This window comes from Canis lupus, chromosome 11 (genome assembly GCF_011100685.1).
Source record: "Canis lupus familiaris isolate Mischka breed German Shepherd chromosome 11, alternate assembly UU_Cfam_GSD_1.0, whole genome shotgun sequence".
NCBI lineage: Eukaryota > Metazoa > Chordata > Mammalia > Carnivora > Canidae > Canis > Canis lupus.
In genome coordinates, this window is record NC_049232.1 from 45857852 (window position 1) to 45882768 (window position 24917).

Below are 24917 nucleotides of genomic sequence, written 5' to 3' on the forward strand. Positions count from 1 at the left end.
GCACTAGCAGCTGTTGCTTTTCTGATTTTTCTTTAAAAAAAAAAAGATTTATTTATTTTAGGAAGAGAGAGAGCAAGAGCAGGAGGGGCAAAGAAAGAGAATTCAAGCAGACTGGTGCTGAGCATGGAGCCTCTGGGGTTAGGGGGATGGTTGATCTCAAGATCCTGAGGTTACAACCTAAGCAGAAACCAAGAGTCAATAGTTTAAACCAATGAACCACCCAGGCAGACCTGATTTTTCACGAGTAACTGGTAATCCCAATTTTTGTGTGAATTCTCTGTGTTTCTAGAAGTTGACAACTAAAAAGAAAAATCAGTGCATTCTGTGAACAAATAAAACATCTCTGAGGGCCAAAATAGAATGCCAGGATATAACCTCTGATTCAAAGAACAAGATCTTAACATACAATTTTTAAAGAGCATGTCACTAAATTTATCTGTATATGCATCAATTACCATCCAGGAAATGGATGAGAAGAGAATCATGAATTTAAATTCTAAACTGTCTGACCAATTTACCCTAATCAAATTCCTAAATTCATCTGGGGTATGTTTTCCTCCTTTCATTAAAATATGAATAATGTACTAGAGTTATACAATTTAAAGATTTTACTAGAAAAAAATAAAGATCTTGCTTGAGGATTTAAATAAGCAAATGCATTTATCTTTACAACTTAGAGCTACTGCTAATAATTTATTTCTTTTATGTATGAAAAGACTAAGGAACAAAGCAAAATCACAGGTAAGACAGAGGATGAGGCTGGAATCCAAGAACCCTGTCTCTTTATGATTCAACAATCAAATAAGAACCCTCTCTAAAGGATGACTAAGAAAGCAAGCCCATTAACACGTTAGGCTCATGAAGCAAGTAATCATGTAAACGAATCACTATTCTAATAGTCTCAGCAAGATGAACTCAGGGTCCTCATTTAAAGCACATGGAACCCTGAATATATCCTGCCAGTCCTTTCTGGCCTGGTTTATGTATACAATGGAATATTCCTCAGCTATTAGAAATGACAAATACCCACCATTTGCTTCAACGTGGATGGAACTGGAGGGTATTATGCTGAGTGAAGTAAGTCAGTCGGAGAAGGACAAACATTATATGTTCTCATTCATTTGGGGAATATAAATAATAGTGAAAGGGAATATAAGGGAAGGGAGAAGAAATGTGTGGGAAATATCAGAAAGGGAGACAGAACGTAAAGACTGCTAACTCTGGGAAACGAACTAGGGGTGGTAGAAGGGGAGGAGGGCGGGGGGTGGGAGTGAATGGGTGACGGGCACTGGGTGTTATTCTGTATGTTAGTAAATTGAACACCAATAAAAAATAAATTAAAAAAAAAAATAAAGCACATGGAAAGGAAATGTGTCAGGTTAAGACATCTTCATCTAGTAAGTGGAATATTAATCACATCTAATCCAGTGTACATTTTCAGATGAGTAACTCCATCATTCATCATCCAACTTAAACAGTTTCCTAGGACAGACACTTTAATATTTACTAATTTGCTTTCCAACCCATGCTATTTCTCGTTAGGATGGCAACATCCAATTTGTGAGGGAAATGAGTCATATTATGCCACTATCCTACCTTCCAAGGGACAAGTTAAAGCAGGAAATGAATGGCTCTGTGTGTGTGTGTGTGTGTGTGTGTGTGTGTGTGTGTGTACAGGAAAACTGTATTCTAAGACTGAAGGATCTCAGCTTGGGGGCATGATTTTTTTAGATATTGTTTACAACTTTCAGAGCTGTCTTATATCAGACAGAATTATAATTTTGCCATTAAGTTTTATTTTGAACTGTTCACAATATACAAGTATCTCTAAATGTTTGTGAATTTTTCATGTAAAAATCAACCTTTTAGTCTTATACAGTTTCAACTTAGATTTCTGTCTTTTACACCAGCTTAACTATATCTTATTCTTTTTTTTTTAAGATTTTATTTATTTATTCATGAGAGACACAGAGAGAGAGAGCGAGAGAGAGAGAGAGAGAGAGAGAGAGAAGGCAGAGACACAGGCAGAGGGAGAAGCAGGCTCCATGCAGGGAGCCCGATGTGGGACTTGATCCCCAGTCTCCAGGATCACATCCTGGGCTGAAGGCGGTGCTAAACCGCTGAGCCAACTACATCTTATTCTTAAATGCTGTGGAATACTTGAATAGACTTCAGAACTATTGAAAACTTCAAATAATGATTTTAAAAATCCCCATTAAAGTGAGTATACCAAAAACCAGATATCCAGAATGGAGGTGCCAAAGTCACTTTGAGTCTGTTTCACCTTGATTAGTTTCTTTCTACATCTCAACTTCCCTGTACTCGGAAAACTGACTTTCTACCTATAAGGTGTCTTGTGAGAAATGCAAAGTTCTTTTGCAAGCTGCCTTATCATGCAATTTAAATTACAGAAAGCACAAACAGGTGTCCTTCACGAACAGACGAAAAGAGTCCTAATTTAAAACTCCAATTACAGCAATATAATCTTTAAAAAAATCTTTTTTTTAATGCTATTTATGAGATGAGGACTCCGTGTTAAGCAAAGTAATATACTTCCAGCAAGGGAAAGTGTCAGAGAATTGATATTTTGGGGCAGCCTTTGTTTTTTGCAGATGTTGCTGGGTGAAAGGAAATTTTAAAATTATAATTAACATTTTATCTATAGGATGCCTGGGTGGCTCAGTCAGTTAAGTGGCTGCCTTTGGCCCAGGTCATGATGTCAGGGTCCTGGGATCAAGTCCCACATCAGGCTTCCTGCTCAGTGGGGAGTCTGCTTCTCCCTCTCCCTCTGCCCCTCCCCACTGCTAATGCTCATGGTCTCAGTCTCTCTCTCTCTCTCTCTCTGGCTCTCTCAAATAAATAAATAAAATCTTAAAAAACATTTTTTTTTTTTTTACCTCTACATAGTCCTTGATGCTCCTTCAGGTAAAGCAACACTATCAACAAAAAGGATAAGGACCCTAACCATGTTTGTCCTTCACTTTTTTGCCACCAGTTCAGCTCTCTCAATTTTTTCCCAAACACATACATTCCCTCTCCCTACCAATCAGGTAGATCTTCACTTTCTAGTGATCATTTGCTAAACATAGTGCTATAAGCCCTATTGTCATACTTCACTGCCCGCTATTAGATCAAATGAGATGAGAGAATTCTCCATTTTAAACCAAAACAAACCTTATATCCACTGGTCCAGACACACAGGACCTACCTAGAACTATACAAATAGAGTCACCGATCTGTGTGTCCTACACAATATCAACACCAAAGACTATTTATACCTTCTAATTCCACTATCTCTTCCTCATCCAAACCCTCGTTTGGGGATTTAATTATTCTTCACTTTTTCCCTAAAGTCTAGAGACTAGGCAATTAAAGTACCTCTTCAACTTACCATCCTACGTTCAACACATTACCTCTGAATAACTCAAAAACTGTAATATATCCCACCATGGGTTAAAGGTAAGCCTTGGGTATGTTTTAAAACAAACAAACAAACAAACAAACAAACGAAAACACCTTTCAGCCAACTGAGAACTGTTGGAAACTCGAGCCCCCAGATGGCCAAACATACAGCAGGTTCCCTGCTCCACCATCAGCCATTCAGCCAGTAGCTCTTCCCATCTTCAGCATCTTTTCTAACTCAGCCTCTCCAGGCAGCTACCCTCAACACATCAAACTTGGTTCTCCAGATGAAGAGCCTGTGTGGGTAGCCTCCCAACGCTCAGTCCACCAGGATGTCAAAACTAACTCCTTACAGGCGAGGGGCATCTTCAGGCTTTCTAAAGAGAATATCACATGAAGTGTGCACTAATCTTTTTTTATCTGGCATTTAGCCTAAGCACTGAGATCAGCAATTCTAAAACACACTGTCAGCCCTTTGTGACAAAGTCCTCTATTATAACCCTGGTCATCTCCCTACTGACTTCAGGGATCTTCCAGCCCCTCCTTTGCAGGGGGTGATCCCCAAAACCTTCAGTGTGAATTGATCAGTCACTTCGGAGAATGAGAGGTACTGACTCCACTGCTTTTCAGTTCAGGGAGGCGGGAGCCAGACTCCAGGCATCCAGTTCTTTATGACTGGATAAAGAGCCTGGTAAACTGCAGAGGAGCGGATTATATGTGCAGGGTCTAAGAAACAAAAAGAAAAAAGGAGGATGGGGGAGGAGGGGCAGGCAGTCAAAAAAAACCCTTCATCTCTTCTTTACAAGATATCTATATTTTACTAGAGGAAAAACTGACTTATAAACATCAAACCTAGCAACTTTCTATTTCAAGTTTTTGTTATTTCCTCCCTCGGCTCCAGTTCAGAGTCCAAGTACCCCAAAAGGCCCAGACAAGACCAACGCACAAGACCTTCAACTTCTCTCAAATTAATAAGTTGTCATGTGGAGGCCAATCCAGGCCCCAGAGGCCTTTACTCTGTTCTTTACTGTGGGAAGCAGGGAGCTCTGGGCTGGAGGCTGGTGGTCCTGCCTCCCTCCTCCGGCAGTCTATCAGCTCTCCTGGAAATCTGTCTCTTCTTCTGCTCACTTGCCCCAGATTCTGACTTGAGTTTTGCTAGAAATAGTTCTCAGGCCCCTCTAAAGTCTGGCTGTCTGATGGCACCAGCATCATAGAATAATTGGTATAGTGGGCCCTGTGATGTGCAGCCCAGACCCCTTTAGGCCCAGAGCATTTATTGCTGGGAGTACTGGAGCCTGCCAGCTCTCATCTGAGGGCCTTTCTGGAGGGCCTTTATCTACTGAGGTCTGTGCAGCCCCTATCCAGTGACTGGCGGATGGACACAAAGACCCAGCCTCCTTGCCTTAGAGCCATCTGTGTTCCAGAGCCCACCATGACCAACCCCACCTGTAACACAGTCAACCTTCCCCTCTACCTAATTCTGATGCCCTTGTTTTGTGCCAGGCTTTGTTGTTCCATAAGTAGTCCCCAATAAAACTCAATCTCAGCATCTCAGAATCTGTTTCCTAGAGAACTGAGTTGTGATCATCAGAAACAAGATACAAATAATGCTGCACTATCTTTTGCCCAACTGCCTAACTACTACTCTACTACTACTACTACTACTACTACTTTCTTCTCCTTCTTCTTTTTAGACAGAGTAGGCCGGGAGGAGAGGCAAATGGAAAGAGGGAGAATCTCAAGCAGGCTCCATGCCCAGTGCAGAGCCCCACACAGGGCTCAATCTCATGACCCTGAGTTCACAACCTGAGCCAAAATCAAGAGTCAGATGCTTAAGTGACTAAGCCACCCAGGCGCAACTCCTTTACTCAACTTCCAATTCATACGTAGTTTACAGTCATCCTTAACACTTGCACCAGCCACATTCAGACTCTGGCATTCAGTGATGCATGAGGGCATGACTGCCCACCAGTCTAGTTAAAGCAATCATACTGTAGAATTTGTGCCATAATTTAAATATATGCAATCCTCATTTTTTTATGGTTCTAATAAGCATACATTTCAATGACCATGGTCTGGTTAAATAACTACTCCAGTAACAACCAGGTTCAGATTTCAGTGGCCACAGAATATTATATTAGTATATATAAGAAGTACAAACTGGGCAAGTGGCTCTTCAGTCCACAAATAACAGGTACACATCACTGACCAGTGACCAGTCGCAGCGCTTCTTTCAGAGCTTGTTGATGATTAGTCACTGCATATCTAAGCAGGGCAGCAAGAGCCAGAATGATGTTTGGCCCCTGGGGAGTAGGGAGCTGGAGGAAGGACATCCAGAAAGCAGGATTCCCTTGGTCTGATAGAGGTAAGTAGCAGGCCTCTCCCTCAAGTGTCAGTATCTTAGAGTACTGAGGTATATTATCCATGTACTTTCAAGCACAGAAAAGGTGAGGCCAATATCAAATCCCATGTATTAGTTTCCTATGGCTGCTATAACAAATTACCTAACCACAAACTTAGTGGCTTAAAATAACAAAAATGTATTACTCTATAGTTTGCAGGTCAGAAATCTAAAATGGAGGCACCTGGATGGTTTAGCTGGTTAAGCGCCTGCCTTCAGCTCAGCTCATGATCCCGGATTCCTGGGATTGAGCCTCCGTATCAGGCTCCCTGCTCAGTGGGGAGCCTGCTTCTCTCCTTCTCCCTCTCCCTCTGCTACTCTCCCTGTTTGTGCTCTCTTTCTCTCTCTCTCTCTCTCTCTCTCTCTCTCTCAAATAAATAAAATAAAAATCATAAAAAAAAATGGGTGGCAGGGCTGTGTTCCTTCTGGAGGCTCTAGGGGAGAATCCATTTATTTGCCTTTCCCAGTTTCTAGAGGCTGCCTACATTCCCTGACTCATGGCCCCACACTCCTCAAACCTCTGCTTCTGCTGTTATATCTCCTCAGACCCTTACCCACTTGCCTCCCTTTGATTACACTAGGCCCACCCTGATACTCTAGGATAATGGCCCATCTCAGTAACTTTAAGCTAACTACATGTGCAAAGTCCTTTTTTACATGTAGGTAATATATTCTCAGGTTCTAGGGATTTTAATATAGACATCTTGGGAGTGGGTATTATTTTCCCTACTATACCCTACCATCCCTACCATCAGGTTTTTCCAAATGACTGTGCTCTCCTGGATAGTGACCCCCATTTGGCTGCTGAAAAGGCAAAGCTGCCCGTAAACATCCATGTCTAGATCTGGATCCCCTGAGAAGGGCAAGAACAAAAAACAATTTAACCTAGTGTTCCTGATCCTGAATCAGCCTTGCCCGAGGGGGGCTGCTCAGGCCACTATATGTATATTCTACATCAAAAATTATCACTTTATAGTAAGTTTAGGGAATACAGAATTCATACTTTCACTCCTTGGACACTCACAATTCATGCTGGCATGTCAAAGGTCTTGAGGAATCCTCCAGTAAAGAAACCTATTGAGCTTGTTTAATTCTAAATTTTCTCAACTTACTTTTCTTTTTTTTTTTTCTGCTCTTTGATTTATTTTTTACTGGTGTTCAATTTACTAACATACAGAATAACCCCCAGTGCCCGTCACCCATTCACTCCCACCCCCCGCCCTCCTCCCCTTCTACCACCCCTAGTTCGTTTCCCAGAGTTAGCAGTCTTTACGTTCTGTCTCCCTTTCTGATATTTCCCACACATTTCTTCTCTCTTCCCTTATATTCCCTTTCACTATTATTCAACTTACTTTTCATGTAACATTTCATGGAACACTTTGGGAATGATGCACTAGATTGTCCTCTGGCTTTGGTCAATGTCATGAAAACAGCTCTACAAGGTGTCTGCACATCTCCAGCTCCTCTTAAGAGCCTAATGCCTGAAGCCATGCTTCCTGCCATGAGGGAGTAGTTCTTCTCTTGCACCAGCCCTCAGGTGCACTTTGGCAAACCCAGGACCCGTTCACTGACTCACACACACAACGTATTATGAAGTGACATATTGTTCAGGTGTCTCAGTTCTGCCTGGAGACTCATTTCCTGGAGAGTTAGGTGTTTTTTGTTGTTATTGTTTTTCCTTCTCTTTTCCTTTTCCTTAACTCTGTTCTCAAAACTAAAGGGAAAAAAATGAGCAGGAAATGTGTGTCACCAAATATACTTATGAGTTTTGCTTTCCTCCCTTACCTGTCAAATCAAATACTTAGGCAGACTGCCACATGAAAACTAAAACGTTTTCTTCTTTCAGCAAATGGTTGCTACTGTCAAAATAGAGAGGAGTACATTCATTCCCTTATTTCTGGTGTGTTCCAGGCTATAACTCTGGAACTCTACTGCATGGATGTTTGATTCACCGTAGTCTTTCTCAGAAATCACTGGAAGCTTGAGAAATACACAAAATCTCAGAAGAATATTCAGAGATCATTCAATGGACTTTCTTCTGGAGTATCCCTTCAGTATCCCTAATTAAGAGGCTCTTCATTTATGTTTCACACATTTTTACAACCATCAACTATCTACTCACCTGAACAAATCCTCTGTACTAGAGTACTGGGTAACTTGCCAAGCCCACACCAGGCTATGTGCCTCCTCTGTATGTCTGAGATGCCTTCTTTCATCTATCTCTTCTTCCATAATAATAGTAGTAAATATTTATTGAATGTTTACCACAAGGTAGGCACTATGCCAGCCCTTTTTATTATGTCATCTTATTTCATCTTAGCCACAGTCCTATGATGCAATATTGCTACTTTACAAACAAAACTCAAAATTATTTACTGAGTTTTTATTGTATTTTCTGATATTATTTACTGAGTGTCTTCCATACTTCAGACACTAAAGTGCTAAGCACTTTACATTTTTATCATCATGTCTATGACTAGGTGTTATGGTTCCTCCTTTGCAGATAAAGAAACTGAGGCTTCCACAAGGTAAGACATTCCCCCACAGTCACACAGCTAATAAGAGGTAGAATGGGGAAACCTAAAAGTATCTTCTATTTATCCTTCACTGCCTCCTTCTCCCTGATATCTTTCCAGCCAGAAGGGTCCTCTGTATATCTGCAAATTCACAAAGTATGTACTCATCATCCCAGTCTTGTTACTTGTCATATCATGCACAGTGCTTAATTTCTCCCTACTGGGCATCTCTCAATCTACTTTGCATTCCTTAGCATGTCACTCATAACACAGGCTCTTATAAATACACACTGGTTTAGAGTAAGTCAGCTTACAGCAACCAGGACTGGCAAAACAAACAAACAAAACAAACAAACTGCTTTTTGATGAGGAGTTTCCAGGTCTCAGTTGATTTCTTCATTGTTTCAGGAAACAGCTACACAATGGCATTCAGTACAGGGGATGACACTGAATGGTTTGTCCCCTGGTGCTTGTTTTAGCAGCTACCATGGCTATTTGGCTAAGTCCCCTCAGATCTACTGGTGAGGCCAAGGCTGAAAGAATCTGTGAGTCAGAGTAGCTCCAGCTTCTGAAAAGTGTCTGATACACAGTAGACACTCAACAAATATCTTTTGAATAACGTCCAGTTGCAAAATCATGTGCTACAGATTCAGCATTTGGAAATGATAATCATTCACCTCTGAAATGATTCTTAGAAATCAATTATCTAGAACATGATACACTCAAGACATTTATTTTCACTTAATAGATTAACTTCAATAATAAAAATTTAAAAGTTAAAAAAACTTTTACATTTTACAGTTTTTCAAAAACTGTAAATCTTGTAGATTCTTTTGGTGATAAAGTGAAATGCTATATGCAAACTTAGTAACGCTGTGCTTGACGCTTGACGCATGCTTGATGCCCAATGTAACATTAGCTGCAATGATACTAAAGAAACTTCTGCAGGTTGGTCTCCATGGGAAATATGAACTATGGGTTCTGTTTTTTAAAGAAAGTTAATGACAGTATCTTTCTACCAAAATATATATCTTGTAAGGAAAACATGCTTTTTAAAAAGCCACCAAATTAATAATTTCTCTTATTTGTATAATTTTGGGGAAAAAAAACAAATTTTTTTATTTCAACAATACTTCTGTTGCTGCTCTTCAGTAAAAAGGAAAATAACCCCATTAGAAAGCTGCTTATGGATTCTAGAAAATCTTTATTGAGTGTCTACAGCATGTTTCATCGTGCCAGCCCAACCCCTAAGCCAACTCATATAATGCCAACACATTGCGATTGCTAGCTGTTTCTCCAACTGAATCAAGAATATGGCAGAGATGGGCTAGCTGTTTATCACACTATTCTCTCTTCATCCTGGGCACAGAGCTGTACTACATTTCCTGGCATCCCTTGCACTTAGCTGTGACTATGACTATGTGACTAAGTTCCACCAACGGGATATGGCTGGAGGTAATATGTGCCCCTCCAAGCCTGCTCATATAATGCTCCCATGCACACCTCTCCAGCTCTTGCCATTCTGCCCTAGCTTGATGGAGATAAGCCTGGAAACCCTGAAAGCCAGAGCTACAAGATAGAGGGTTTCTGTGTCCCTGACCACTGCTTGGGAAAAGGCCAACCGGAGCTCAAGCACCACAGTTCTAAACTTTATATATGTAAGAAATGCTTCTATCATGTTTGATCCATTCTACTTTCTTGAATGTGTTTGTTAAAGCAGCCTCTATCTGGAAGTCCTGAGATTTTTGCAAAGTTACGAAATACTGTCAGATTATTTGTAAAATAGTAAACCTAATCATCATATGCCAAATCAGATACTGGGTTATGAAATAACTAAATAATCTAAAACTATATCATTGTAGACTAGGTTTTACTCTAGGTAAACCATCAAAAGTTCCAAAAGTTTAAGAAGAATGTTGTTGAAAATCTTAAGATATAGAATATTCATTTAATTTATTTAATTTTTCTGTGACACATGAAAAGTCTGCTGTTACTTGATTTCAGTGATAAGGACATCTTGATCTCAGCTTATTAAGCACCGGTGTTTCAAAGAAGGAAAGGATAGTTTGTGCAAGAGCATTCACGCAAGTAGACATTTTCTGAGAACTAGACATTTCTGAGACTTCTTTAAAAAAAAAAAAAGTGGGTGGGACACCTGGGTTGCTTAGTGGTTGAGTGTCTGGCATGATCCCAGAGTCCCAGGATCGAGCCCCACATCGGGCTCCTTGTATGGAGACTGCTTCTCCCTCTGCCTATGTCTCTGCTTCTCCTCTCTCTCTCTGTTTCTCATGAATAAATAAATAAAATCTTAAAAAAAAAAAAAAACAAGCTGGTGGGAATTGGAGTTGTGAGGTATAGGCTCTCACCTACATTTAGTAAATGACAGATTAGGATCACTTTCTTAACTTTAGAATTGTACGACTATATTCCATTATGATTTTTTAAAATTTATTTTTATTTTTATTTTTTATTTATGATAGTCAAGAGAGAGAGAGAGAGGCAGAGACATAGGCAGAGGGAGAAGCAGGCTCCATGCACCAGGAGCCCGATGTGGGATTCGATCCTGGGTCTCCAGGATCGCGCCCTGGGCCAAAGGCAGGCGCCAAACCGCTGCGCCACCCAGGGATCCCTCCATTATGATTTGATCATTGATAGTAATCCATAGTTTAAACTGATCATAAAAATACATTTTATTTAAATATTAAAGTGTACAGGAATATGTATTTGTCCTGTGTGCACATTGGAAATATATCAGGAGACACTCTCAGAAACTGAAGCTTCAACCATAATAAAGTCCAATTAAGTAAATTATTTGTTTTGTTGTCCAAAGTACATGGGACCCAACCTAGTTTAAGGCCATCAAGTTAAAGATGTAATGCCAAATAACATTACTTACTGGTTATCAAAAAACTGTCCTGTTAATGCTGTAAAGACCTTTTATGTAAACGGATAATCAATGGCACTTCTGAAAAACTGCCTTTGATGATCACAGCTGTTCACCTGGGCCCAAATGCATCCAAAATAACTTACTAAAAACATCTCTCAAATCAGTCTTCTCTCCATCTCCACTGCTCCTTCTTTTATCTAGACCACCAGAGCTCTAATCTGCTATACCAAAATATCTACTCTCGACCTGGGTTCCTTGCTTCCACTCTTGCCCCTTCTCCAAATGGTTCCCCTCTAAGGGTGCCCAAAGCAATCTCTCTAAAGCACAAGTCATATCACACCACCCACTGGCTTAAAATTCTTTCATGTATCTTGACTGGTCTTAGGATAGAATTAGAAAAAAAAAAAAAAAAGGATAGAATTAGAACTCCTACATGGCCTGCCATCCCCTACCCCATCCAATCTATCTTAGTACCAATCTCCCATTCCCTTCACTCCAACCCAACTAATCTCCTTTGTGTTCCTTGAATATCCCCAATTCTTTCCTATCAGGGCTTTTTGAACTTCCAGTTCTCTCTGCCTGAAATGTTTTCCCTCCAGCTCTTTACATGACTGACTATTCATCATCCTTCAAGACTCAGTTCAGCCATCACCTCAATTACCCTCCTGCCCTGTTTATTCCCTTCACAGCACTTATAATACCCTATAATTTTATTCTCTATTGCCTGGAAATCTAGACACTCTATTAGGACATGAACTTTTCTTTTTTCTTTTTTTATTACCATGTTTCAGGCAACATATCCTCAGAGATGGGTGGATGAATGGATGGGCAATATAGGCAACAGTTAATTTCACCATTCTTTGTCCCATGGACCATCCATGAGAAACTGTATTATCACATTGTCAAGAAGTGTTACTGTCTTGTCCTGGCAGGCATGTTTATAAAGCAAAACCAATTTCTGTGTCTCCCCTGGGACTATAAAGAAATTTTAATTCTGGGGCCATCCATTTGGCCCTTTCCACACAGTGAGTCTTACTATTAAATAAAAAATAGCCAAGTTTGCAAAAACTGATCATCCCAAAATGACATGTCATAATATCTAATTACCTATAGTATCACACAAGCCTATCCAGGCTTTGAATTTTAAGCTACCCAACTTCTGAAGAAGCTCTTTCAGAAGAAACAAAAGTCACCTCAATGCAGAGTAAAACTATAAGCCACTTCCTTGGATTGCCATATCTAGGACTATCACCCTTAGAGGAGTACAGCCAATCAAAGCCATGACCATGTGGAAATCCAGGGCACACTTCACTTTGGCTTATGGCACTGGGTCAATATGACAGAATAACTTGTTTTCCCAGTTCTGACTAACTGGAGGAGAGCTTTGCCTACAAATAGGTTTCCCAGACGTTCCTCTGTACATATAATAAGAAATGCAGAATTGGATCTGGCCAGAGGCTCTGGAAATGTCAAGGCAGTCTCTCCACACTGAATGTCCCTGAGAATGCCAACATTCTCAAGTGACCACACTTTTCCCCACTTTAAGCCATGGTGAAGACATGCTATCCAAACTCGGCTGAACTAAAGAACTCCATTCTGTAACTCAACATGAGAAAACTCAATAAGCCCCTGCAGAATGCCTGCCAAGGAACTGCGCATTGGCAATGTGACATCTGCCTATACAGAGGGACGTTACAAGAATCACCCCAGCAACGCATGTGGTGGTAGTCACTCCTGTAAGGCAGGCTGGGGTCTTTACCCAGGAAATTCCACAGTGCTCTCTTCTTGAAGGCCCACAGAGAAATGCCTCCCAGGGCTCAGTACCAAGAAAAACATTGTTTCTACTGAGGATTTAGCTTTGCTGATAGGTTTGTTTTATCTTTTGGACACTGTGATTACTTTAACAGATCACATTTCCTCTTTGCTTCTAGAAAGCCCAGGGACAGATCTGCAGCCCTTTTCAATAATGACACTGGACATTATGACAGGCATTCTTATGTTCCAACTATACCACTGACTTCATCTTGTTTACTTATATATGTTTTTCCTCAACTCTGATTTCTTTAAATACTTTGTATTCTCTTATATACATTTTGTAAACTGCCTCAAATCCTTTTGGGAATGAAACAGGCTGTTAGTGCATAGAAACCACAATGGATTTTACGCCAAACCTGTCACAACCCTAGATCCTATAAAAACACAATATGGCCTCAGAGAGACCTGGGCTGGAATCCTGATTCTGTAGGTTTCTAGCTACGTGATCTCAGGCAGGTCCCTTAATATTTCCAAACTTCCATTTCCTCTTTAAGAATAATGACATCTTCATTGTATTGTGGGTGGGAAAAATACTGATAATTTACATGAAAAGTTGATATTTAGTAACTGCAAAATAAGGAGCTATGCAGGCTGCTACCAAAAATACCTAAAGGCAATGTCTGGAAGACACAGGGACACAGACACATGGAGGATGTCATGTGACTACGCAGGCAGAGACTGGATGCATCTAACAAGCCAAGGAACACCAAGAATTACCAAGAACTACCAGAAGCTAGAAGAGGCAAAAGAAGATTTGTAGGGAAAATGGTCATGACGATATTTTGATTTTGGACTTTTAGTCTCCAGAACTGTGAGAAAATAAATTTCTTATTTTAGGCTCAGTGGTTAAGCGTCTGCCTTCGGCTCAGGTCATGGTCCCGGGGTCCTGGGATCGAGTCCGCATTGAGTTCCCTGCAGGAAGCCTTCTTTCTGCCTCTTCCTATGTCTCTGACTCTCTCTGTGTGTCTCTCATGAATAAATAAAAAAAAATCTTTAAAAACAAAATTTCTTATTTTAAACCATGCTGTTTTTGGAAATCTGTTATGGCAGTCATAGGAAACCGAAACATACCCCAACTCCTATAGCCCCAAAAGGCAGAAGTGAAATAACCAAACCAACTTTCAATCCAGTTGATCATCTGCCAAGGTCTCAGAGGTACATACCTCGTAACAAGATGCATTTCATGGAAGGTATATGTTAGAGGAGCACAAAGACTTTGACCTTAGGCTAAAATAAATTAATTACCCTCTCTGACCTTCAAACAGCTCATCTATAAAATGGGATTAGGTATAAATCAATACAGTTTAATTGAAAATGGCTGATTGGGATCCCTGGGTGGCGCAGCAGTTTAGCGCCTTTGGCCCAGAGCGTGATCCTGGAGACCCGGGATCGAGTCCCACGTCGGGCTCCTCCTGGTGCATGGAGCCTGCTTCTCCCTCAGCCTGTGTCTCTGCCTCTCTCTCTCTGTGTGTGACTATCATAAATAAAAATTAAAAAGAAAATTTTAAAAAAAAGAAAATGGCTGATTAAGAGTACATGTTAAGAAGGATTATGAGGAGTCATTTGGATAAAGAGGCAGAAACAGATGGAGGGTCAAAATACTCCATCTTCATTCTCTTCACGCCCCTGTGAACATCCTTCTTGGTTTCCTCTTCCACTGCCCACTTTTTAAACACAGGTGCTTCTTAGGGTTCTGATACTCGCTCACACTTCTCTTCCAACCTTAGATAAACCAACTGATTCTTATGGTCTTAAATTATCACCTATAGCTTCTGCTAATAATTTCAAATCTATCTCTCCCATCTAGATCAGTCTCCTATCCTCATTTAATCCCATACATCCATCTCCACTTGGCTATCCCATACCACTGAGCAACCTGGGCTGCCCTGAAATTCAATTTAATTAAATTAAAATACAGTCATAAGGTAAAATGGTGAAACATATACCTATTTCTTCAATAAATATTTATGGAACGTACACTATGTGTTAAGCACTAGAGATACAAGTAAATGAATACATAAACACATTAATTTTAGATGTAGGGGAAATCTCTCAAGAAACTTATTCCAAGGGCAGCCCCGGTGGCTTAGCGGTTTGGCGCCACCTTCGGCCCAGGGCATGATCCTGGAGACCCAGGATCTAGTCCCACGTCGGGCTCCCTGCATGGAGCCTGCTTCTCCCTCTGCCTGTGTCTCTGCCTCTCTGTCTCTGTCTCTCTCTCTCTGTGTGTGTGTCTCTCATGAATAAATAAATAAAATCTTTTAAAAAACAACAACAACAACAACAACAAAGAAACTTATTCCAAGCCAGTTCTCTAGGCCTGAACTGATCCAGGAATCTGGGAAACCAGTCATTATTCACAGAATTCTAAATAACTTCGAGAAATACTAGGGGTGGCAGACTTAACATAGGGTTTCCTCCTTTGCTATCATCTTCCCCACAGAGCTGAGAAGCCCCTGTGAAGTATCAGAAAAAGCTTCAGTTATGGCCTTCCTTTCTGGCTTCAAAATAGTGACAGCCTCCAGCCTCCACAATTCCCTCTCCTTTGACTGCAGATGGGCTGCTCCTCTTAGTGGAGGCAGAGGGACGAGAGTTCTCTGCATGCTGGTGAAAGGCTTACACGGATGGCACTGAGGTCAGAGGACCTGTATGTCAGCCTGATTTTGCCCTCAAGTTAGCACTGTGACCTTGGACAAGTAAATTCACCCCTCTGACTTCAAAAATCTATCTCTAAGTGTCCGTCTAACCCTACATTCTATGATTTAGATTCTGTACTTCACAGGCTACCAAGCGGTGGGGGTCTTGGCAAGAAGAGACTCTTGCCCACTTTACCTGGCTCCAATAGATTATTCCTGGACACCATCCTCAAATCCAAGCATTTCTCAGACACTACAGAAATCCTAAAATTTGGGGCATGTGAGTTTTCTATCAGTCTAAGAAAAGTCTACTCAAATTTTCCCATAATAATGCCTTTCTTTGTTATTCATAACTGTCAGGAAATCTATGACCCCATGCAAGCTGACAGTTATTAAAAGAAGACCCTGTCCTCATCCCTGCAATGGCAACTAAATATTTTTAAATATTTATCCAAGATGGGGTGCCTGGATAGCTCAGTTGGTTAAGCGCCAGATTCTTGATTTCGGCTCTAGTCATGATCTCAGGGTCTTGGGATCCGATGGGCTCTGTGCTCAGTAGGAAGTCCACTTTCTATCCCCCTCCCTCTGCTCTCTCTCTCTCAAATAAATAAATAAATCTTTTAAATAAATAAATATCCAAGACAAGAGGACATCTCTATCCATCACTTACTCCACTCTTGCTTTCTTCCCAGACTACAGGCACCCTTGGATGTGGTCTGGGAAGAAATCCACATTCACCCAGTGAGTAAAGTGAAAGAAAGCCCAATTAGGATTTGAATGGACCAAGAGAAACAAGGGTACAGGTGGAAACTGTTCAGGTAATCCCAAAACTGAGGGTAGGTTTTACTGATACCAGATATTTATTTACTTAAATGATATTTATCTACTTAAATATCTACTTTACATGTAAATTTCTTTTTACCAGGAATCATTTTCTTTTTTTTTTTAAGTTTTTTTTTTTTTTTTTTTTTTTTTTTTTTTTTATGATAGTCACACACACAGAGAGAGAGAGAGAGAGGCAGAGACACAGGCAGAGGGAGAAGCAGGCTCCATGCACCGGGAGCCCGACGTGGGATTCGATCCCGGGTCTCCAGGATCGCGCCCTGGGCCAAAGGCAGGTGCTAAACCACTGCGCCACCCAGGGATCCCCACCAGGAATCATTTTCTAAGAGCTAAAATTATTTCTGTGCACAAGTTACTACATGCATCATCTGAAGTTGGGCTATAAAAGAGAACCAAGGGTTAAGTCTGTCCAAAGGGTCTCCTTAGGGGTGATATAATGAAAACAAAACAAAATAAAACAAAGCTGCTGGGAGCATCTGATATAATATAGAAGTGGCAATGTTGGGAGAAGGAGGACGTCTTGGAGAATGGTCTTGGAACCTCTCAATAGTTTTGCTTCCACAGCAAACTTGAGAATCAAAAGAAATCATGTGGTAGTTTCTTATCCAACAAATATTTAGTGTCTTTATGTAAGAGATGCCATGGATACAAAACTGAATAACTGTTTGGACAGTTAGGTATGTGAGTCACCCAAACAACAAAGAACTATGTGATACCACTAGAGTAGAGGTATGGCTGTGCTCATGACCATGGGATACCCCAAAGAGAAAATAATGGAGGTTTGAGCTCCTACTTACCATTCTGTGAACTTGTCAATTTCCCTAATACTTGACTTTGTTCTTCCCATGTCCCTATACCAAAAGAACTAAACCACCAAATAATTTCCCTGTCATTGAGACATGGCTTCAATCTTTTAGGCATCCAGCAAATAGTTACTGAGCACCTATTTTGTGCCAGGGTCTGTGAAAGGCACTTGGATCTGTTAAATTCAGGTCTAGTGAGCAATTTATCCTGGGCCTCAGATTCATGAAATGTATATAATGTAAATTTTTTAGATTATATCCAAACAATAACATATATACAGCCATAGATATACTTACAGGATTAAACTTCAAAGCATATCATAACTTTTATAATCTTATTTGGGCAATTTTCAAAAATATATACAAATCTCCCTACTACTGTGCCACATATCATTCATGGAAGTGATCCAGTTCTCTCTCAATCGCTGTAAGGTCTTGCTGGACATTTAAGAGAAGGCAGCTAACAAACCACTTGTTGCACTATGCTCACAGAACTTAGTGTTTAGTGGGGAAACAGATATCAAATAAGGATACATATCAAACTAATAACCAGTTATCACAGGGCAGACAGTGGCATGGCATGAGGCTGAGCTGGTAAGCAGAGCTTTCCCTTTATCTGAAGTGTTTGAATTTTTACTATAAAAACATTCCCATACACTACCTGTGTAGTCATTACAAATTTCTACATCAGGTACATCATTAAAAAAACAACCAAGAAGAGGACCAGAAGACCATGGGAGAGGCTGACCCCAATGTGGGAGGAAGGGAGATGAGCAAAACACCAACTTGGAGCTTCAGGGTTGGTCTGAAGCTAAAACAGCTGCACACAACTCTGTGGTCACCATCATCTGCATACTCTAGGGAAGATAACACCAGGAATGGATGCTCAGCTTCCCATCTCAGAGCTTTCTTTTAGGCTCAATCACCTTCTGACCCCACAAATGAAACGATCTACTTCCATGTACTGAGTAACACAGATGATGAACATGTTACTCTCACCTTGTTTTGAAAGTTGCCTTTTCATGGAGAGCAATAAATCTTACCAGAAAATACTAAATGCTCCTGAGCTGAATCACAACAATTCTGTCTAGACTGAAATGTCTCATCTCCATTTTGTCAAACAAATTGTGTCTTGCCCATTACTGTTCACCTTATAATCCATATGGGCTTTACACAGTTCTATCAACAACAGAGCAGCCCCTGCTAATCAGCTTTCCCTCTGAGGAAAGTCTAACCAAATACAAATGATCTCAAGACATGCTAGAGAAATAAGAGCAGATATTGTGGAAATATCATTAGCCAGGCAACATACAGACTGCTAATGACAGATGGAACAGTTATAATAGACAAATTTTGGGATAAAAATATTTCCTTACACTGTCATTCTTTCTAATTTTCCTGTTATTTTGAAATATACTCATGTGGCATGGCTTTTACCAGAGGCAAAACCAATGACTGATCATCCAATAATGCTCCTGATGAGAGCAATTTGTATATGTGTGTGTACACATATGCGTGCACACATAATATTTTTAGTATGGCAGGTACCTCTCTGGAGTGTGCTGTGCACAGTTTTTAGGGACATGCACACAAGTAAAGCCAGCACAGAGTAATGCAACTGAATGTACCTCTGTATGAGGTGAACGACTTACTAGCAGAGGAAAAGTTCTGTGTGAAGGGCTTCATGTCTGAGTTCTACTCTAAGAGGTCAAAAGAGTTTGTCTGGTGGATAGGGTTGTCAGGTAAAATAATGGGACACCCAGTTAAATTTGAATTTGGGGTAAATGACAAGTGACCTTTTTCTTGTATAGGTACCTCCCAAATACTGCATGGGCGTTCTGTATTTTTATTTGCAAAATCAGGCATAGATAAGAACTTTTAAAAAGCTAACAGTGGAAGAGGGGAAGATATGCACGTCAATCATCTTTCCTTCTTTGTCATGAATAGTGTCACTATCAGCATCAATTAACATTTACAGTATTCACATAGGGATGAGGTCCATGCTATAGGGAAGACCTATGAATTACTCCTTCCCTCTAAAACACTCAGAATATGCCTGCTTCTTCAATTGTGGACTCTTTATTCTTCCATCTTTAAGACCCAACCCAGTAATTGGCATGTGGTACTAGCTAAAAATACAGTTTTGAATAAATGAGGATGTGACATGGAACGACGATAAAGGGAGGAAATTTGGGGGGAGCAGGATAAAATGACAAAGCTGTACATGGCAGAAAATACAGGGGCCTTCAAGATAGTGATGACAGCCAAATCTGTAGTCACCTCTATCACCTATGAGCAGAACCTCTTAGCATAGTAATTCAATTGAACAGTCTCTTAGTTTAGTTAGTAAGGGTGATCTGTCCCAAATAACTGCAAAGCAGTCTAAGCATTCTGAGTGGGTAGGGGAACGGGAAATATATAAAATTGGGAAACCAACACTTACTCAATTATCCATTTTAAAAAGCCACAATGAAGGCGGACAGAGCATTGTAAAAAAAAAAAAGCCCAAAAGAGAAACAAACAGTTCTGCCTAGGACGATGTAATAAGTTTTACGATGAAAGAAGTTATGTGAGATACATAAGCAGGCATCGCCTTCAGAGGCGTTTTGTACTTTATAGACTCTTTAATTATAAATATACATATATATAAAAGCATATATATTTTTATTGAGAAGTTGCAAGAATATTACACTATCTTCCCACATACTCTATGTTATTCTATGGAATGAGAACTGAGTCTTGGGGTAAATTCACATTTCCTTTGAAGGTATCCTGGAATGGAAATTTTAAGTAAATAAAGTAGTATTTATTGGTCACATTGCAAAACACATAATAGTTTTTTTTTCTTTTTTAAAAAAGATTTTATTTATTTGAGAGACAACACTGGAGAGAGAACATGATAAAGAGAATATGAAGGGGGGGGGTAGGTAAAGGGAGAGGGAGAAGCAGATTCTCTGCTGAGCAGGGAGCTCACTTGGGGCTCCATCCCAGAGCCCTGAGATCAAGACCTGAGCTGAAGAAGACATTTAACTGAATAAGGTACCGGGGTGCCCCTAATTTGTTTTAATGTATGTTGTTTTAAAAATAGCTCTGCCTTGGGCAGCCCCGGTGGCTCAGCGGTTTAGCGCCGCCTTCAACCCGGGGTGTGATCCTGGAGACCGGGGATCGAGTCCCGTGTCAGGTTTCCTGCATGGAGCCTGCTTCTCCCTCTGCCTGGGTCTCTCTGCCTCTTTCTCTCTCTGTGTCTCTCATGCATAAATAAATAAAATCTTTTTAAAAAAATAGTTCTGCCTTATTAAATACTAGCTGATTACAGAAAACTAAAAAAAATGAGGAAAACAAAAATATAAAAATAAAAATCACTAAAAATAATAATTATTCTCCTAGTCAGGAAATATTTGTAGCATATACACTTCTAGATTTCTTCTGCACATATATGCTATCAGACTCTGTATACTACCATGGAAGCTTGGTTTTCAACTACAAAGTGAACTTATCCAATGGCCAAATACATTCCCACACCACAATATTTAATGCTTTCATAGAAAGTTTCTACTGATGAATTACTTAACCAACTACCTATTGCTTAACATTTAAATTGTTTTCAGTTTTTTCTGCGATAAACTTCCTGACAGCTAAGTCTTTAAAAGATGTCCATCACTATTTCTCAGGGATAACTTCCTAGAGAAGAAACTGCTGAGTCAAAGACCATGTATATTTTTAAGACCTTTGATACGTATCATCATTTTACTCTCTAGGAGAGTTGTATCAACTTACTATCCTATAGTGATAAAATATAAAAGGGTCATTTTCCAAATTATTTTTCCAGGTTGGTCATCTCATAAAATATATGAAATCAGAATTTAGAGAAAACACAGATAGAGTAATATATGTAGTAAGTTTTCTATCCATAGAAAGCCTGTCCAAAAAGCCAGGATTTAAAAAAAAAAAAAATCCCACTGTCCATAGTTTGCCTTTGGTGCAATGAACTGATTTAGATAAGAACTTTTAAAAAAGCTAAACTTGCAATCACAGTCTGTCATATTTATGGAACCGTGCTTGCTTTTGCGTTACCATTCTAAAATGAGTTTATTAAAAATTAATATATTTCTTTGTTAAGTTAATAATTAAGCTAGCCTTGTTTTAAGATGATAATTAAGTTCCTGGGCAAAGGAATGCACCTGGCTTGAACATAACCAGAAGAAGATCATTTTTGATCAAACAAAAGGAAAACCAAAAATGATGGATTAGCTATCATTATCACAGTAATAGTGGTCCAGATGTGAAGTACCTCCTCAGTGAAAAACAAATAGGAATGAACAAGAATCTTTACAGCATTCAGAACCTCCAAAAAGAAGAAAAGACAGCCAAGGCAATGTTTTAAAATCCTATCTAAACCATATCTAAAAGTAAGGAAAATGCATGACACTATGAGAGAAGCTAATGAAGCAGAAAAATATTCTCCAATATACAACTTCCTTGAGGACTTCTGTAATAGGTATGGGAGGCATATGAAATGTTAGGCAGCCATGGGAAGTGCTAGACTGGGTTTGACCAAAGGAAAGGATAGTGGGAGACAACAGAAAAGCAACGTAGCTTACTCTTTTATTTGGTAAGTGCCATGCTCAATTGACCAACTCTGCTTTTCATCTTTTTTGAGACCTGGGAAAATAAAATAAAGAGAAAATACCCAGGGTACCTGGGTGGCTCAGTCGGTTAAGCGTCTGCCTCCAGCTCAGGTCATGATCTCAGGGTCCTGGGATTGAGCCCCCACATTGGGCTCCCTGCTCAGTGGGGACTCTGCTTCTCCCTCTCCTTCTGTGCTGTCTCACACGCTCTCAAATTAAAAAAAAAAGAAAAGAAAAGAAAAAAATAAAATATCCAAATAGAGAAACTTAATTTTACAAGATTAGAGAAACGTAAACTACGTTATGTTCTGGTGGCCCTGCAATCAAATAATTAAAGTCATTTGGTCAATGTCTATGATTAACTCAATGAGAGAAAATGTTTGGCTACCCAGCCAGATTAAAAGAAACACAACACATTTTTTTAAATAGATTGCTCTCTTAGGTAATAGTCTTGAACGAATGAGTGTATAGAGTCAGAAACTTCAGTTCTTTCTGAAATACTATGCATCGATCTTGTTATGACAATTCTATAGGACTGGGATGGGTCATCCAGGCAACTAAGGTAATGCAATGGTAATGCTTTGCTCATTTTGAAGAAAGAGATTAGCATTTCTAAAGTCAGTGTACTCACCCAATGTCATAACAAACCTCAGAGGCAAAGGAAAGGGACTGAAACTCTGAGAACCATAAACTGAGAACTAAGAAAACTCCTCCCCACTGAAGATTATTCAGGTGTATAAGAGGCACATGAAGGAATCCTTAAGACCTCAAACATCATTGTCAACCTTGAGTCTGGTGGATTTTTTAGCTTAAGGGAAAAAAATGAGCACTAAGCCTGATGTGATTCGCAAGTGTTTGTGGCCTGCATGCCTGGTGGGTCTGCTCATCACTGGCGTGCTCTCCCTGGACTGTAACTTGCTACATTTTCACCTGAGGAAAGTCACCTGGCAAAATCTGAGACTTCTGAGCAGTATGAGCAATTCATTTCCTGTAGAGTGCTTAAGAGAAATCAAAGCTTTTGAGTTGCCCCAAGAGATCCTATCACACACCCAGCCTGTGAAAAGATACATCGTGGAGGCCTTCTATGAAATGTCTATACAAGCCTTCAACATTTTCAGTCAGTACACCTTCAAATCCACTTGGGAAAATGATTATCTGAAACAAATCCAAATTGGACTTGATCAACAGCTGCAATACGCGGAACGATGCTTGGAGGAAGAGGAGAAAGAAGAGGATGACTCAAAAGAGATGGAAGAGGATGGGATAAACCACTCAGAAGCTACGGTCCCCCAGCTAAGCAATCTAGAACTTAGGAGATATTTCAATAGGATAGACAACTTCCTGAAAGAAAAGAAATACAGCCACTGTGCCTGGGAGATCATCCGAGTGGAAATCAGAAGATGCTTCTACTACTACTTTCAGAAATTCGCACCACTGCTCAGGAAAAAATAAGGTATATTTTTATAATTAAAGTTCCACTTCTCTCCAACATCTTCTCCTTCATCTTCTTTTAAGAAATTAATTAGGCTAGCCCTAAGCCTACCCTCCGTTGGAGTGGCAGTGATTTAGGTAATGTTTACTGTCTCTAAAGTTGGCCTTGAGACATCAGCTACATCCACCTTTTTTAAGAGGGATGCCAACCATCTGCTGTGTACCAATAATCTTGTTAGAAAGTTCTGAAGATAGTTTTAAAGGAAAAAAAAAAAAAACCTCTCCATATTCTCCTCTTTCCTTCCTCTTTCCTTTTGCTATTTTATATTTGCTTTGCTCTACTGCCTTTGACTTTGTCAAGCCAATGGCTGGAGGATATGAATGAGAAAATGCTGTAAAATGTAACACCTCAATGATTTTAACTGTCATACTGCCAAGGCAGTTTATTCTGTGAAAGTTGAGCATGTTAAAGGAGCTTATTCTACAAGTTTTCATAGAGTTAAAACCTTCCCTTTCTACCCTTGCCTCAAAAAAAAAAAAAGTTGAAATTTCTGCCCTATTTGCTTCTCAGTTTGGTTTGTTTGAAATGATACAGTTTGTAGGATGGCATGTTATTATTTTAAGAGAATGAAGATCCTCAGTGATATCAGATGGTTGAATTAGATGGCCATTAAGTTCTCATTCATCCTTTGAGAGCCAATGATTCTTATGTGGAAAACACAGTTCATTCCCACTGCCTACTATTTGATTTCTACACCCAAGTGCATGGAAAATGCTGCATAAAAGTATAATATCTGCCTTTCATTGTTTCTCTGTACTTTTTATTTATTTTTTTTCCTCTGTATTTTTTAAATGCCTGAGATGAAGTATCTACAATCATATTTCACATTGGATTTTCCCATTTAGAAAGCCAATTTCTGTTGAGTAAACTAGTTATAATAATACATGACACTTTACTACAGTTTATCTTTTTAGAAATTATCTTATATCCAGATTACCTAGATTATTATTTTTTTAAAGATTTGATTTATTTATTCATGAGATACACACAGAGAGAGGCAAAGACATAGGCAGGGGGAGAAGCGGGCTCCTCTCAGGGAGTCCGATGCAGAACTCATCCCAGGACTCTGGGATCGTGACCTGAGCCAAAGGCAGACGCTCAACTACTGACCATCCAGGTATCCCAGATTACCTAGATTATTAAATTTTCATGTGTGATCCTTCATCTGCATTAATCCATTATCCAACTGAGATTAATTTTCTCTTCCTCTTTCCTTCATCCCATTTCAGAATCATGTACCTTCAAGCAAGAATTAATATAAAGATTTGTGGCTACCCAGATGCAAATGCACAAAGAATGCACCTGGTTCCACCACTGAGAAACCTCTCCTGTTATCCTGTTTCAAAGGCCAGCTACTGAACTGTTTATATTCAAAGTTCATTCAAGTACAGGGCTCAAATGGTAAATCCAAATAGAAAAAATCTTATAAAACTGAGGCAGATTTCAGCCAAAAATTAAAAGTTGTGGATGATGGTATACTGGTTATCAATGGAA

The 24917-nt window shown here is 39.8% G+C and overlaps 2 protein-coding genes and 1 long non-coding RNA gene across 7 annotated transcripts in view; 2 read left to right on the forward strand and 1 right to left on the reverse strand.

Moving 5' to 3' along the window:
* MOB3B (MOB kinase activator 3B) overlaps positions 1-24917 on the reverse strand; it is a 191026-nt gene that overhangs the window by 163084 nt on the left and 3025 nt on the right. The window lies entirely within an intron of this gene.
* On the forward strand, positions 819-24917 carry LOC119873929. 4 transcript variants are annotated; one of them, XR_005366898.1, is made up of 3 exons: positions 3929-4009; positions 8307-8331; positions 24653-24917. It is a non-coding gene; the product is annotated as an uncharacterized LOC119873929 (long non-coding RNA). The 4 variants fall into 4 exon arrangements; XR_005366900.1 differs by lacking the exons at positions 3929-4009; positions 8307-8331; positions 24653-24917 and adding exons at positions 819-1077; positions 17995-18496; XR_005366897.1 differs by lacking the exons at positions 8307-8331; positions 24653-24917 and adding an exon at positions 17995-18496 and having other exon boundaries at positions 3908-4009.
* Positions 22754-23383, forward strand: IFNK (interferon kappa). Its single transcript, NM_001284464.1, is given in 1 exon segment — positions 22754-23383. A coding segment is annotated over 1 exon segment (630 nt).